Genomic DNA, 16,864 nt, shown 5'->3' with positions numbered 1-16,864 from the left:
ACAAATATTAGGAGTTTCAGATTGACTTTTCCACCTTTGATCTAGAGTCACATTTCTTCAGAGAATAACTAAATTATTTTTAGTATTTCTTTTCCATTATTGGATTTCTGAAAAGCAAGGCAAAGGACAAATAAATAGTGAGATCATTTCTGATGTTTCCATTGTTTTTCTTAAAGTATTTTTCAGGGTATGGATGACATAAAATTTTCTGGAGCATTTTTAATGTGATTTTCTTAGTTAACCAGAAAAATTATAATAGATATATCTCTATTCACATATATTGCATTTTAATTTTAAATGTTCTAATCTTAATTTTCTTTTCCCCATAATATTAAAACACCTTTATACTTCAACCATAAATCACTTCATTTTATAATTAATGTAGCAATCAAAACATTTATAAATTGACTAATATATACCACTAAATTAATGCTGTGATACTTGTTACATTTCAAGGAGGATGTTGCTAAAAGACCTGGTGTAACAAGAGCTCTGTGAATCCATTCTACTGTACAATATTTCCTCAGATTCATCAGATTACAGAGGGATTGACTCAGTTTGGCCAGGGAATCTGTCATCACGTAATACATATCTAGGAAAGCAAGATCCTACTCTCTGTTTTTTAGATATTAAATAACGGACAGTTGTGAAGTTTAAAAGGTTCAAAATTAGGAGTAAATTATTCTAGTCAAGCACAGTAACACCTGCTTGAGTAAAATGCTAAGCTATTCAAGAGCTACTATAGCACAGAGAAAGGCATCTTATAACAGTTTTCATAATATTTCAATACCTAGGGTAGCCATTCTGCATAAATTACAGGACTTGAAAAACACAGAATAACAAAATTTATAAATACTAAGAGGTAAACTGCCTTAAATACATCAGCTATCCCTCAATGTAATAAATAGTACTATTTTTTCACTTAATTTATTGTACTGCACTTTCAAAAATACCTTGTTTCATATCCTCTAATACCTTTATACTATGAATATTTAATCTTGTTTTTTCATCCAAATAAACTCTCAAAATTTTTTTGTCTAGATCATTGCTAACCCAGCTACGGCTGTTATTTCTGGCCATATACAGACGATCACAGATTTCTTAATGGCCCTATATTCTATAGGCTCGCTATGATTGGGAATCGACTATACGGCCATTGGATTTTTTGTTTTGTTTTTTCTGTATTCTGATAAAAAGTTGCCAGCACAAGCATAACTTTTTACTAAAACATGTTTCCACCTTGATCTTTCATATGAGCATACTCAATAACAAAGACTGTGTTTCACAAGATTCACCTAGAAACAAGCAATTTTGCAATATGAAAAGAAGCATCTGAATTAATTCAGCCACAAAGACTATGGAAGAAAACATGCCCTGGCAACTAGCGTCTTGTACAACAATCAGGGGCTCATTTATCTTAAACAAGTCAACTTTTGTAACCCCTTCTGCACTGTATAGAATACTGAGTGACAGTCAAACAGAGCTGTCAAGAAAGAAGGACAACAGTGGGCAATGTGAACTAGGATGAATTTTTTTTTTTTTTAAAGAACTTTGCAAGAGAATGCAAAGTAGTCTGTGACAAAGAATTTTCCTTTTAAAATAACCAGAAGCTATGTGAACACATTGAGCAAGTGAATGTCAATGGGGTGAAAAGTACTTAACAATCCCCCACAGCATTTCTAGTAGATTTTACCTGGCCCCTCATTACAAAAAACAGTCTAAATCCTAAGAGACATTGAACAAAACCCTACAAAACTTTCCTTCATTCTCATGTCAAACCCTCACTGCTTGACAGATAAGTTGCTTACAAAATGAGCTCTAGTAGTTCTTGCCTTCACTTAATTTTCCAGGTTTTTTTGCCTGATAGTTGTGCTAATAGTTTTGTTGTTGTTGTTCAATGTCGACCCATAGCAGCCTCATGTGACAGAGTAGAATTGCTCCATAGGGTTTTCTTGGCTGTAATGTTATAGAAGCAGATTGCCAGGTCTTTCTCCCTTGAAGCCACTGGGTGGGTTCAAACCTCCAACCTTTTGATTAGCAGCCGATTACTGAACCGTTTGCTCCACAAGTTATATGTTTGTTATTAGTTCCACTTTTTCTATTTCTTTCTGAAATTATAAATATTAAGGAGCTACTAAGAAATTAAAATTTATATGATCCCTTTAGTCCTGAAAGAGATTATATCATAAAAATTATTTTAGGCATTTGTGGGATGGGGAAAAAAAAATCCAGCTGTTGGTATTAAGGTTCTAAATGGAGCCTCTAATACACAGCACTGGGTTTTTGGTTAATACCTTAGAACTCTCTTGGGAGTTCTGTTTCCTGTCCTATTGCTGATTTGCATATGACTTTAGAGAAGTTTAAGTGTAAAAAGACAAGTGCAATGTGGGATTGTGAAAGCAAGACTTAAGTGAGATTAAATGTAGCAACGGTTCTAATAACGTAAAACGGTGACCAGGTAGCCACTTGGTTTGAAAGAAATTTTGAGTTACTTAGCTGTGTAATGAGACAGTTTCTTATATAGTATTATAAGAAACTCAGAGTGCCTTTAAGCAAGAACTGCAGGAAAAATCTAGTGCTATTTGTCAATCTTCTTTTGTTCCATATCTTGCAGCTAAAGAAACTGTGGCTATTATACAGGAGAAAGGAAGGCCAATTTGATATTGTAAGGCAGTGAAATCTTAGATATGCTGAAATAAATGTCTCAAAATCAGAATGCCCTATTTTATTGTCATTGTAAATTTACAAATATGAAACAAAATTATGCATATAACCTAGCTCAAGCTTCTGTTAGAAATAAATTTTAAAAGCCCAGTAGTCAGAAATAATTTTTAAAGCCCCATTAGAAACAAAAAACAAATAAGAAAGTGGTTTATGCAATGAAGTGATGGTGGCAAAAAAATCTTATAAATTGGTAATAGTATAATCTTATCTAAATATAATCTTCTTTGGCCTCCCAGGCATTACAATTTTTAGCTCACTGTTATTTGCATTTTTATGACAGAAATATTAATTACAGTCCCCAAAGGGAAGATAAAGTGCCTGATGATACTGAAAAGACAAAGCTAGTAAAATTAATCTTGTGAAAATATGTAACATTTAAAACCCACTTAGCTGTAATACCAAAAAACAAACAAACTTGTTGCTGTCTAGTCGATTACGACTCATAGCGACCCTGTAGAACTGCCCCCTAGAGTTTCCAAAGAGTACCTGGTGTATTCAGACTGCTGACCTTTTGGTTAGCAACTGAGAAACTTAACCACTACGCCATCATGGTTTCCACTCAGCTATATAAACCATGTTGAAATTCCATTTTTAAAGTAAACCTTTAAGTAGACTTGATAGGAAACCCTTAAGTAACATGTGGAGAGTACGAAATAGCAGTGTTAAAGGTTAAATTTTTAAAAATATAAAGGCATAACTCACACAGATTTAAAATGAATGTGTGTCAAAATTTTGCTTAATTCATTAATTAATGAGAGAATTAGTAAGACATTACAACCATTCAAAGGAAAATTCAAAGAACCACTTAGGTTTTTAAGTGAAGTTATTTTACTAACAATATTTTTAAAACTCAAAAGTGTTTTGGCATTTATTGTAAAGGCCCAAGCTTTGCTTTTCTCTTCCTAGAACAGTTTCTGTCTCTTTCTTTCTGCATATGGTTGGATTTGGGGAGTTCTGTTTTTTGGCTTGTCATCCAAATTTTGCAAAAGGGGTCATGATGTATGTTAAAAGATAAGCCACAGAACTTGATTTCAGTTCTTAGTTCTAGTTGTAATATTAAAAACAAAGCTCTGCTGAACCACAGCCTTAAGCAACCGAGGAATCGATGCTTATAATTTGAGGTACACAGATATGGTAGCATTGGGAATTTGGGAGGTGTGAATGCTTATGAACATTCCTTCAACTTCTGATTTCTTGAACTAAATAGCTTGGACAATACCACAGATAAACTGTCATTTAGACATATATATCAAAGTTTTAGGGCATATGAAAGTTTGTACAAGAAAAATGGAAATAAGCCAGAAATATGAATCTAAAGAGTTCACCTGAGTTCTTCATAACCTATATTAAAACTGGCTATTAAAGTTATCACACTACATAATAGTACTATCCCTACCAGATTATGTCTAATAGGGATAGTAATAACATAAAGGAGGTGCTATCCAGAAAGAACAAATCTTTAATTACAGTTCATTTACATTCCTGGTTGTCATCTTCATTTGTAAATTTATTCACTGGGGTCTTTGATAAGTAGAACTTGTTAATGTTTGTAGTGGCCCAGAAATACCCCTAAGAGGAATCAGCATTTTCAGTGTATCTGTATACAAAGATTTTACATCTAACCAATGAGAATCTTTAAAAATATTCTCTATCCCTGTATGCCCTGAACTTATTTGTGCCAGCTGTAGGAAATTCGGCCTATTTGTCCTGTATTCAGCTGTCTCAAAACTTGCTAGGCTTCTCCCAGAGGAAAAGGGACTGATAATCCACTCAAGAACAGAATACCCATGAAATGGCTCACCTCGACTCCAAACCAGCATTTGTCCTAAAGAGCTCTTAAAGGACAAATTGGTTGGGACACATCGTTTTATTTATTTAATACCTTAAAGAGACTTGGTCTCATGGATTGAATTGTGTTCCCCCCAAAATGTGTGTCAACTTGGCTAGGCTATGATTCTCAGTATTGTGTGGTAGTCCATCATTTTGTGATCTGATGTAATTACTCTATTGTTGTAAATCCTAACCTCTATGATGTTAATGAGGCAGGATTAGAGTCAGTTATGTTAATAAGACAAGACTCAATCTATAAAATTAGATTTTATCTTGAGTCAATCTCTTTTGAGATATAAAAAAGAAAAGCAAGCAGAGAGACAGGGGAACCTCATACCACAAAGAAATTAGTGCCAGGATCAGAGGGCATTCTTTGGACCCAGGGTTCCTGCACTGAGAAGCCACTAGACCAGGGAATGACTGATGACAAGGACCTTCCCCCCAGAGCTGACAGAGAGAGAATGCTTTCCCCGGAGCAGGCACCCAGAATTTGGACTTCTAACCTCCTAAACTATGAAAGAATAAATTTCTTTTTGTTAAAGCCACCTACTTGTGGTATTTCTGTTATAGCAGCACTAGATGACTAAGACACTTGGTTAAAGTAGATCCTTCAAAATGCTACTCCCTAGGGTTTTATAACAGCATAATTTAAGAATTAAGATGGGGACTCTGGAGTCATACTATCAGGGTTCAAATAGCTCCACCACTTACTGGTTTTGTGAATTTGGGCAAATTATTTAAACCCTTTGAGCCGCAGTTTCGTCATTTAAAGTGGCAACAATAATTATACCTACCTTTAGAGTTTTTGAGTGAATTAAGTGAGTTGATATTGATAAAATGCCTAGAGCAGTGCCTGGTACATAGTAAATGCTACTCGATATTAGCTACTACTACTATTATTATTATTCTGTTGTGATCCATAGGGTTTCATTGGCTAATTTTCAGAAGTAGCCGGCCCTTCTTTCTAGCCTTAGTCTGAAAGCTCCACTGAAAACTGTCCACCATGGGTTATCCTGCTGGTATTCAAAATACTGTGGCATAGCTTCCAGCATCATAGCAAAATGCAAACCACCACAATACAACAAACTGACAGACAGGTGGTTGAAGACAGAATTGATGCATTCAAACTGTGCTGTTGGTGAAGAATATTGAATATACTGTGAACTGCCAAAAAGAACGAAGAAGTTAGTTTTAGGAGTAATGAAACCAGAACATTCCTTAGAAGTAAGAATGGCAAGACTTCTACTCTCTTACTTTGGACATGTCATCAGAAAAGATCAATCACTAGAAAAGGACATCATGTAGGCAAACAAGAGAAACTCTCAACAGGATGGACTGACACACTGGCTGCAACAACGGACTCGAACATACCAATGACCATCATTCTGTTATACATAAGGTTGCCGTGAGTCAGAGCAACTAACAAATATTATTATTATTTATCATCGTTATTATTATTATTCGCATTTCCCTCCTTGACTGACCTGTGTTCCTTGGACTTACAGTATATTTCCCAGGGCAACTATAGATGACCACTACACATGAGGACATATTTACCAACATGTCTTGCGCAGATGTGAGCCAGTATACCCCTCGTAGGAGCACACTGGACAAAGCTGAATGCCTTTCAATCATTAAAAAAAAAAATTTTTTTTCTTTCAGTCATATCATATCCAAAATCCTGGTATGTGACACTTAATTGAAAGTATCCTATTTCCCCTTCAAATGCATAATTAGCATTTTTCATGGCAAGTTTTCAAAGTGCAACTAAGCTCAGTAACTTAGTTTCTCAATGCTCCATTAAGTATATGTTGGCTGAGTGCAAAATTAACAAATATTTATTGAACACCTATTATATGTCAGTTGCTGGGATTCAATGAAATTTAAACCACTGTTTCTTCCCTGCAAGAGTTTACAATCTGGTGGAGAAACTCAGATAATCACATGATTACCAAACAGCAGGCTAAATGCACTGTTTCCTCGTGAAATTTGCATTGGCTTCATTCATGCTTTTTTTTCCCAGGTCTGTCAGCCAGAACAGGTTCTTGGCAAAATATTGAAGTAGGCACAGTTTGTCTTTGGCTCATTCCCTCTACCCTTAAGGTATTCCCTTTCCCTACTCCAGGAAGTCCCTTCCTCCTCTAGGCAATACTCCTGATTCTAGTCTTGGAATTGAGAACAGATAGTTATAATCCCCACTGATGTGTTTGTGGCTAATAATTTAAGGATTTGCCCCTCTAAGAATAAGTGCATTTTTGGTAGGAAGCTCCTGAACTAAAAGAGTGAGTCTCAGCTGGAAGAATTTCAGGCAACAGGCTAGCCAGAAAGAGAAAATTCTCTAAGTACTGGCCAGTTTTCATCACTTTAATCATAATAGTTTTTGTCCTATACCTATCTTTATTTTGATGTCCATAGTCTCTTATAAAAGCTGTTTTCGCTAGCATTCAAATACAGACCAAAGAACACATTGCAGACTTGTTCAGTTGAAGGTATTCCCGGTATATATATTATTGGGCAAGTGTTTGGAATACTTAGCTTTCAATCTATTTTTCCCCATCTGACAGAATGTTTCCAGCCACTTCTTCCACCAAACTCAATTGTTATTCCTCATGTTCACATAGAACTTCCACTTCTTTTAAATTAAAAAATGCAAATCTTTAATGGGAAAAGGGCATATTTTATTCTTTAATGAAAAGACATGTTTTCTTCACAATGCTTTCTACTCAAAGGTTGTGTTGTAGCATTGTTTTGCATGTTTTTGTCCTGCATAAGAAGGAGTAGGTTCTAACAGGCTAGCCCATTATTATAATTTATCTTTTCATACATAAGAAATTCATTCTTTTAGGAGTTAACCCTTTTCTCTAAAAGGGACATACTATCTCTTTAGAAATTAATCAGTTTTGGCCTTCACATTTTGTCTTAAATTGTTGCATAGCATTGTTCCACTTTCTAAATAATTTGTCGTAGATGAATTGCTACAGCTGCCTTTAAGTGGGCAGTTTTCTTTGGTTCACAGAATAAGCTCTATTTGTATCCTTTATAATGAACATTTTTTAAAGTTCCAATGATGATCTGAAAGAATATTTGTATGTGTAAACAATAATGGCATGATAGCACAAGAAAATAACGCAACTTATAAAATCCAAGAATTTCTAAATACTTAGCTGTAAAACAAATCTGTTTTTTTTTTTTTTTCGTCCCACTTTCATTATCAAGTTTAGTGGGACGTGAACAACACGACAGTCAAAGAACAGTTGTTTCCTTCTTTCTTGGGAAGCAAATTTTATGAGACACTCCTAGAAGAATTCACTTAAGTACCTAAGTCCTCCAAAGCGTTAGCCAGATTGATTTTCTGCTTTTGTAACCCCATTGTGATGAATGTCACTGGTGAGTGTCAGTAGATGATGGAAGTGCACCTCTATATATGGAAGGCAGGAGCTAGAATAATCTTCAGTCTGGGGTTACTTCGCTGTTGTTATTGTTGCATGCCATCAAGTCAATTCTGACTCATAGTGACCCTACAGGACAGAGTAGAATTGCCCCATAGAGTTTCCAAGGAGCGGTTAGTGGATTTGAACCCCGCAACCTTTTAGTTAGCAGTCTGAGCTCTTAACCACTACACCACCAGTGTTACTTTAGTCACAAGAAATGGGAAAAGTGCAGTAGAGAAGAGGGAAAGCAGTAGGAAAGGAATAAGAAAGAACAGAATTTTAGTTTTGTTATAAGCCAATATCGGCAAATGAAAGTCCGTTTCAGAGACTATTAGCTCTCATTCACTTTCTCATTAGCACCACATCAGGTAGTGCCTGCAAGAAAGATCTATTATCCTAGCTCTCCCTTGTTTGATTTTCAGATGGTTCTGGAAACGTTCTGCATTTCTAGGATGGCAACAGGACTGAGCTATATAACATCTGGGTTTTCTCTGGTAGCTCAGAAAAAGGATCATGGGTAGTCAGCTGCCTGCAACCAAGCAGTATTCACAACGCAGAGAAGTGGGCTTAAAATCATAGAACCTTAAGACTAGAAGGATCCTAAGAGTTGTCCACACCAATCTTCCATCTAATGTTTAAATATTCTACAACATCATGATAAGTGATTATCCAACCCATGTGCTTGACACTGTCAATGACCAGATTCTCCCAACCTCCTGCCATGGTCAATTTCCTCAACCACATGGTTGCTGACTCATAAAAGCCTCCGTCCAAAAAGGAACAACGAAAAAGCAGCTTTTTTTTTTTTTTTCTGTATCTTCCAATGAAGAATCTGAAAAATAATAATTTCCTCATTTTGCCCCCCACCTAAATTTTTATTTCTGTAATTCCAAATAAGGAGCCCCAGTGGTACAATAGTTAAGCACTCAGCTGCTAACCAAAAGATCAGTGGTTTGAACCCACCAGCTGCTCCTCAGAAGAAAAGACCTGGCAATCTGCTCCCATAGATTACAGCCTAGGAAACCCTATTGGGCAGTTCTACTCTGTTCTCCAGGGTTGCTATGAGCTGGAATCAACTTGATGGCACACAACAACAACAACATAGTGCCAAATATGAAGAAATAATATTTTCCATGTCTATTTGGCTCTAATATATAATATTTGTCATCAAAGTACACAGCTATTAATGAGCATGCTATTCTAGGAATTTCTCAAATTACTAGTTTAAAGTTTATATGAGTCCCTCCCTGTAAGATAAATATGCTAAAAAATGACTGGCAACAGGTTAATGTTAGGAACAAATAAACTCAATTACATATGAGTTGGAAAACTTTTGACATCAACAGAGAAAAGTACTTTTAGTATAAAAGAGGGGTTTATGAAAATGCCAAGGTGTATCTCTTTGGCATTTAGGAGTTGTATGTAGTTTTGTTGTTAAGGTAGAATTTCTCATTTTCCAGTTAGACAGTCACCACAATAGAAGACACCAATCTTCTTCAACTAAGCCTTAAGTATATAATCCCATTTTCCTCCTCTTTATCTGGTTCATGTTTGTGTACCAAACAAGAGCTATGTTTAACTCGTTGCTAAAGTTTCCTTTTTCTGTCACTGACCCCCCCCCCCCCCATGGAGACCTAGTTTTACTTGCGCATTTTTCAGAAGCATCAAATAGTGGGTGATCTTTCAAGCTTGAACAGCAACAGTTGTATCGCTGAGGAAGGATTTCTTGTTTCAAACGGCCTGGGTAATGATTTACAGTTTGGTAATTCTGAAAATGACAGTTTCTTGAATTTTTCTGTGTGCAGAAAAATTTGCTGGGCTGGCATCTTTCAGACCCTGGGAGGTTGATCTGAACCCTCAGCATGTGGAAACAAGGGAATGCTCCGAAATCCTTGCTCTAGAGGGGATTGACCTGTACGCATTATCCGGTGATACATGTGAATGTTTGATGAGGTTACCCTAAATGTCTTTGGCCTCCCGAGGCCTGGAATTTATGGACCAGGACTAACCTATCAGTTGGATGAAATTACATATAGGCCTTGGGCATTCCAAGACCAAACCTGACAAATTGAACCTATAATAATAGGTGACTTCCTCTAAAGAAAACTAACAATATTTTGCAGCATATGCTCTATAGCTGGTTGTTTAAAAGTAGAAAGAATGTAAAAAGGCAGTAAATGAGAATCAACAATGCTTTAAAATTCTGATTGTTAGAAAATGCACCTGGACGACACTGACTGCTGGAATGCATAAACTGGGATAAAAAAAAGAACAGAAAACAACAGGAAAAGTGGGAGGGGAAGAAAGATAGGAGGGAGGCAGAAAGAAATTTTTTGAAAAGAAAGTATATTTAGTATACCTTTCAATCATTCCCTTACTCAAAAATCTTCAATGGATCTACATTGCCTACAGGATAAATTCCAAAACTGATGTTTACTTTAATGTGTTCCATGATCTGGATCTAACCTACGTCTCCAACATATAACTTCTGGTTTGTTTATTGACTGTTCCCTGAATATTCCTTTTGGGTTCTTCTTGTCTTTGCTCATAAGGGAAATTTTATGCATCCTTCAAGACACGGCCTCAGGGACAAAACTTAGAAGTTTGATACCCAAAAACCAAAACCAACGCCTTGCCATCAAGTGGATTCTGACTCGTAACAACCCTATAGAACAGAGTAGAACTGCCTTATAGGGTTTCCAAGGAGTGGCTGGTGGATTTGAACTGCCAACCCTGGTCCAGTGGCTAGCAGCTGGACTCTTAACCACTGTAACACCTGGACTTCAAGTTGGATATAGGTAGCATTTACTGTCCATGGTCTCTATCATATTTACTTTAGACCCATTAACATTTTCTGTAATGACCTCCTCAGATAGTACTCCGTATAATCCCTTTACCAAAAGTGATGGATTAAGATAGTTTATTCTATGAATCTCACTCTAATTCTATCAAATTATTTGTATCTTGGGTGTTTTGTGTTCCTGTTGTTTGTTTGGTTTTGACAGTTTGTGCAATATAGGCAATTACAAAACTGCTTTTTCTACTAATCTAGATCATGCTACCAACTTCTGCCAGCTATGTAAGTATGCCTTCATATTAAACTCTTCAACCTAGGAAAATTTTTCCTACTCAATTTTTCCAAAAACTATTGTTGTTTGAAATCAACAGCTAGTACTACATATAAAGGATCATCTAGCTTTTATGACGACCTTTAAAGAAATTTATGATGCAGAAGTTATCTGATAAGAATGAGTTTATATTTTTTCATGATGAGAGGAAATACTAAAAAAAAAAAAAGATTTAATGAAATCAGTAGGCTTCTCTGAAGGGTGATGGTATGATTTGGGAATGGACAAGGGTGCTGGCTGAACAACATGATGGACATAATTGATATCACTGAACTCTATTTGTGAAGATCATTATAAGGTCAACTGTTTTGTTACATACATATTTACTACAATAAAAAAAAATAGTTTAAAAAGAAGCAGTAGGATCCAGGAACTACAATGAAAGGTCTCACTCTTATAGAACAATAGAAATTGCATTCCTATAGATGCCTTACTTGGATGTGTGAATGGAGATGTATAGTTAACGCTTATAACCTCACGGGACTTCTACATATAAATAGTTCATATCAGAACTAATCATGAAGAGAAGCCTAGAAAATAGGTAACTATAACTCACACTTGGGCATTTCAAAACCAAAAAATCCCCAAGGCCACTGCCCAAGGTCCATGGCAGTCATATAACACACTCGAATAATACAGATGCTATTCCAGAGTGCCTCCACCAGTGACACCAAAGATGTATATGTTAGGAGAGTATTAAAAGAGAAAGGGATTCCTGGGTGAGATGACACAGTTTTTTCAAATGTTATCTTAGGTCAAACAGGATTACATCAGTGTATTGGTGTGGCTATTTTCAGGCTTGTTGAATTCTACTTTAGGGATCCATTTAGTTCCTTTACCATTGCAGTCAAAATATTCAAGGTGCATTGAAATAAACTTTATTAGCAGATTCTACTTAACCTCCTAGTGCTACACCTTGACTCTCTGTTTCCTCTTCCTGGAAAGACTCTTCCCTTCTGCCTGTTGGAAATGCTGCCCATCTGTCAAGGGCTATCTCAAATCCCAACCCCTCTAATAAAGCCCACCACAACCACCCACCCATAGTGATTTCTGTGTTTTATGAATTCCAGCATTATTTCATTTCTTAGGTACTTATTTATGATCTTGTTAATCTATTCTTTTTTCTATGTAAGTCTTTTTTCCCTAGCTACACCATACCTTTCTTGAACACAGAATTACATTTTATAATGCATTTTATACCAAACACAGTTTGTACACCAAACTATGCTTAGCAGAGTGACTCTCCCATGTACATATTCATTAATATTTGTTGACTGTTTTGTGCCATCAAGTCAATTCTGACTTATAACAACTCTATATGACAAATAGAGCTGCTCAATAGGGTTTCCTAGGCTATAATCTTTATGGGGCAGATTACCAGGTCTTTGCTCCCAAGGAGCCACTGGGTGGGCTCAAACCACAGACCTTTCATTTAGCAGCGGAATGCTTAACCATTGAGCCACTAAACCAAAAACTCATTGCTGTTGAGTTGATTCTGACTCCTAGCAACACTATAGGTTGGAGTGGAACTGCCCCATAGGGTTTCTAAGGCTGTAAATCTTTATGGAAAAAGACTACCACATCTTTCTCCAGAGGAGCAGCTGATGAGTTCTAACCACCAACTTTTCAGTTAGCAGCCGAGCACTTAACCACTGTGCCACCAGGGCTGCTTTATTTGTTGACTAGTTGACATAATGTGTTACCTTTATGCTGAGTTACCTTTAACACTGTTTCTCAAATAAACAAAAACTCATAGATCCATAAGAATACATTTGTGAATCCCATTCTGAGCTCCTTTATAAAACTTTCATTTGTACAGTCATGTCATCATTTGCCAATAAATGCATCTTGGTACTGGAATTCATGGCAATACTTAGTTTTAGGAGGTATTTCAGATGATTCAAAATATTAATTTTTGGAAATTATCAGTGAAATAATACAAAAAAATTTAAATTCTCATAAAACTTTCAAATCACTAAGAATTCTACTGAAGTATTCTTCCCTGTTAGAAATACTATTTTAATAAACCCTCACCTCAAATACTCTGAACTGTGGGTTCAAAAGAAAATGCCTAGCCAATAGACAAAATGTATTCAAAACCTTAAAAATGTACATATTTTGATCCTTCAATTTTACTTCTCAAAAACACATCCCAAGGAAATAAAAATATGCACAAATACTTAGCTACCAGAATATTCATTATAACACTGAAGATAATATATAAAAATATTTAAAAGCCTAAATAACCAAAAATAGATGATTGGCCAAATAAATTGTACACAATACAAGAGAGTCATTACAATGTGCGTTATACAAGAATACTTCATGAAAGGGAAAGATGTTCTTAACTTATTAATGTTAAAAAAAGTTACAAATATATATTTTAAAGTACCAGAAATACGTGTTTCATATGTCAATAAGGATATTAATTTGTGATGAGAGTACAGATTTCTAAATTTTCTATAGTAAAGATATATTACTATTGTGTGAAGAATAAAAAAGTTTAAAGATATTTGTCATGGATTGAATTGTATATCCCCAAAAATGTGTCAATTTAGCTAGGCCATGATTCCCAGTATTGTGTGATTGTCCACCATTTTGTCTTCTAATGTGATATCCTATGTGTTGTAAATTCTGCCTCTATGATGTTAATGAGGCAGGACTCAATCGACAAGATTAGGTTGTGCCTTAAAACAATCTCTTTTGAGATATAAAAGAGAGAAGCAAGCAGAGAGCCATGGGAACCTCATACCACCAAGAATCAAGAGCCAGGAAAATAGCATGTCCTTTGGACCCGGGGTCCCTACACTGAGAAACTCCTCCACCAGGAAAGATTGATGACAAGGACTTTCCTCCAGAGCTGACAGAGAGAGAAAGCCTTCCCCTGGAGCTGATGCCTTGAATTTGGACTTCTAGCCTACTATACTATGAGAGAATAAACTTCTGTTTGTTGAAGCCATCCACTTGTATTTCTGCTATAGCAGTACTAGATGACTAAGACAGTATTAAACATTTAAATAAATGCCTAGCCAGTTCCTCAAGTGGGCCGTGGCATGTGCCGGGAGCGGGGCATGTGCAGAGGTGGTCCCCCACTGACTTTGCGCATGTTATCAGGTGGGATCATTCCCTGGAGAAGGACATCATGCTTTGTAAAGTAGAGGACCATCGAAAGAGAGGAAGACCCTCAATGAGATGAATCGACACAGTGGCTGCAACAATGAGCTCAAGCATAACAATGATGGTGAGGATGGCGCAGGACCAGGGAGTGTTTCCTTCTGTTGTACATAGAGTTGCTATGAGTCAGAACTGATTTGATGGCACCTAACAACAATAAGCCAGTACCTCTGAATTTTTCATTATGGTTATATGTCCTACAGCTAAGAAAATATGTTACTTAATCCTTTGAATAAATTATAAAAAAAAATAAGGAAGAATTAATCACTCATCTTGATTGCTAACTTCTTCAGAAAAGTGAATGAATATTGTCTTATGGCTAAAGCCAACCAGTGATAAGAGATTGTAGGAAGAACTTTCTTCCCTGGCATCATTTGTACTCATACCTCTTAATTATTTTTGTTTGTAGGTCCATGGGAAGTGTATGTGTAAGCACAACACAGCAGGCACCCACTGCCAACACTGTGCGCCATTATACAATGAGCGCCCCTGGGAGGCAGGTGATGGCAAAACAGGGGCTCCTAAAGAGTGCAGAAGTAAGTAACAAGCCCACAGTACCCAAAAGCCTTCTCTGTAAAATAAACTTATCTGTGGACACCTTGTTGGCTCTAGAAACACAAAATAAAGTGGTGACAGACAACTGTAAGCTACACAAGCATAGCTCATATCATTGCCCACTATGACTTCCAACTGTCACCAATATAACTATTCTCCCACATATGTGTTGCCTGTTTGCTTGGGTTTTTTGGTGGGATATAAGCACCCTCCTTGAGAACTTGGTATAATGAAAACATGACTTGACACAAGAGCAACGGAGGGTTGTGCTATACCATTATCTTCATAGCTCGGATATTGAATTGTAATAATGGAAACAGCTATCTTGAATTCAGTCCCCAAAACAATCCTATAAATTAGGTAGTCTTTATCCCATTTTAGAAATCAGGAAACTGAGGCTTAGTAAAATTAATTGCCTTGCCGAATTAGTAAATAATAAGCCAGGACTTGATCCCAACTCTTCAGACTCCAAATTAGATGCTTTTCCCATAATACCATAATGCCTTTCTTTTCACTTATGACACCTGAACTGACAGATCAGATTTGAAACCATTCAGTCAAAAATGAGATTGCATTATCAAGACCAACTTTAGGTGTGTGAGGTTAGAGATTAGATGGGATAGAAAAAAGTATAGGAACATGAACCTTTTTTTTTTTCCTGCAATTCAAAATGTTCAGAGAAGTCCACATGTCCATACAATGTTTACACCCACAAACCTCAATTTTAGAAGGATTTAAAGGCAAATATGGTGGGTAAGGAGTCTTTGGGTGGTATAAATGGAAAATATGCTTGGCTGCTGACAGGTTGGAGGTTCAAGTCCACTCAAAGGTGCCTCAGAAAAGAGGCCTGGTGATCTACTTCTGAAAAATTAGTTATTGAAAACTCTTTGGAGCACGGTTCTACTCTGACCCACACATGGGTTGCCATGAGTCATAATTGACTCAAGGCAATTGGGTTTTTATTGTGGGTAAAGCTGTGAGAAGTCTCTTCCCGTACATAATTTGGGATTGTAACTGATTTATTTTTGCTTCTAGGAAACCTAAAGGATTTCCTCTAAGCATAAATCTTAAATTGTCTTATAATTTCCTTTTTAAAGATCATGAATCTGGTCAAAATATCATAACACGTCAAGGAAACAATGAAAAACAATAGTGCAAACATTTTCAAATACAGTTGACCTTCATGAAAAACTCTGGATTCTTAATCTGAATCACTCATCAAGAGAATCTAAAGAATTTCTCCTAAATTCCTAGAATGCCATTCTGGTCCTTTCCACAGAAAGTGACTGCATATCTAAATACATATAGAACATAGAAACTTGTCACTTGACACTATTGACAGATAATCTTAGAAATGCCTTTGAGAAATCATTACAGAAGAGACTCAATAATAATAGTAATAGTAGTAGTTTTGTTTTAGAAAGAGAACTGAGGCTTCTATAGTAACCTACCTCATGCTCACCAGTACAACAATAGCTGAGAAATGCTTCATGAAAAGCAAATCAATCTCTGCCAAGCTACTAACCCTGTTAACCAGAAGTTTCTTTTCATGCTTGTTAAAAACAAAACAAAAAACCCATTGCCATCAAATCAATTCTGACTCATAGCGACCTAATAGGACAGAGTAGAACTGTCCCATAATTTCCAAGGAGGGCCTGGTGGATTTGAACTGCTGACCTTTTGGTTAGTAGCCGTAGCTCTTAATCACTGTACCACCAGGGTTTCTAAGCGAGCATGAACTTGGGCATGGATCTTCAACATGAATTGTCACTTCCGAATAATGCCTGACAAGATCAGGTGACCCACAGTGATGACAGTGGCCCTTGGGAAATAGCAGCAATGGAAATGGTGAAGTGTTTCCGTCAAAGAGGGAAAAACTGTTGACCACTCTACTATCTCTCCAAAATAAATGTCAACCTGCATTCCTAAGGTAACCATAATATCTCCAGCTAACTAGACAAATTATACTTTGTGGAATTTCAGGCATATCCTACAGCATGTATTTTTTTTTTTTAATTAAGA

General features: G+C 36.4%; 1 protein-coding gene and 1 long non-coding RNA gene across 5 annotated transcripts in view; one reads left to right on the top strand and one right to left on the bottom strand.

Moving 5' to 3' along the window:
- The window catches only part of LOC126075894 (uncharacterized), a 197,029-nt gene that overhangs the window by 9,496 nt on the left and 170,669 nt on the right, over positions 1-16,864 (bottom strand). The gene's annotated exons all lie outside the window — the stretch shown is intronic.
- NTN4 (netrin 4) overlaps positions 1-16,864 on the top strand; it is a 124,315-nt gene that overhangs the window by 62,791 nt on the left and 44,660 nt on the right. For all 4 annotated transcript variants that reach the window (XM_049884095.1, XM_049884094.1, XM_049884097.1 and 1 more), the window contains exon 4: positions 14,697-14,823. In XM_049884095.1, coding sequence (XP_049740052.1) covers positions 14,697-14,823 — 127 coding nt within the window. The remainder of the gene's footprint in view (positions 1-14,696; positions 14,824-16,864) is intronic.

The sequence above is a fragment of the Elephas maximus genome, chromosome 4 (genome assembly GCF_024166365.1).
Source record: "Elephas maximus indicus isolate mEleMax1 chromosome 4, mEleMax1 primary haplotype, whole genome shotgun sequence".
Classification (NCBI taxonomy): Eukaryota; Metazoa; Chordata; class Mammalia; order Proboscidea; family Elephantidae; genus Elephas; species Elephas maximus.
Note: the sequence above shows the minus strand (reverse complement) of the source record. Positions and strands in the feature narration are given on the sequence as shown.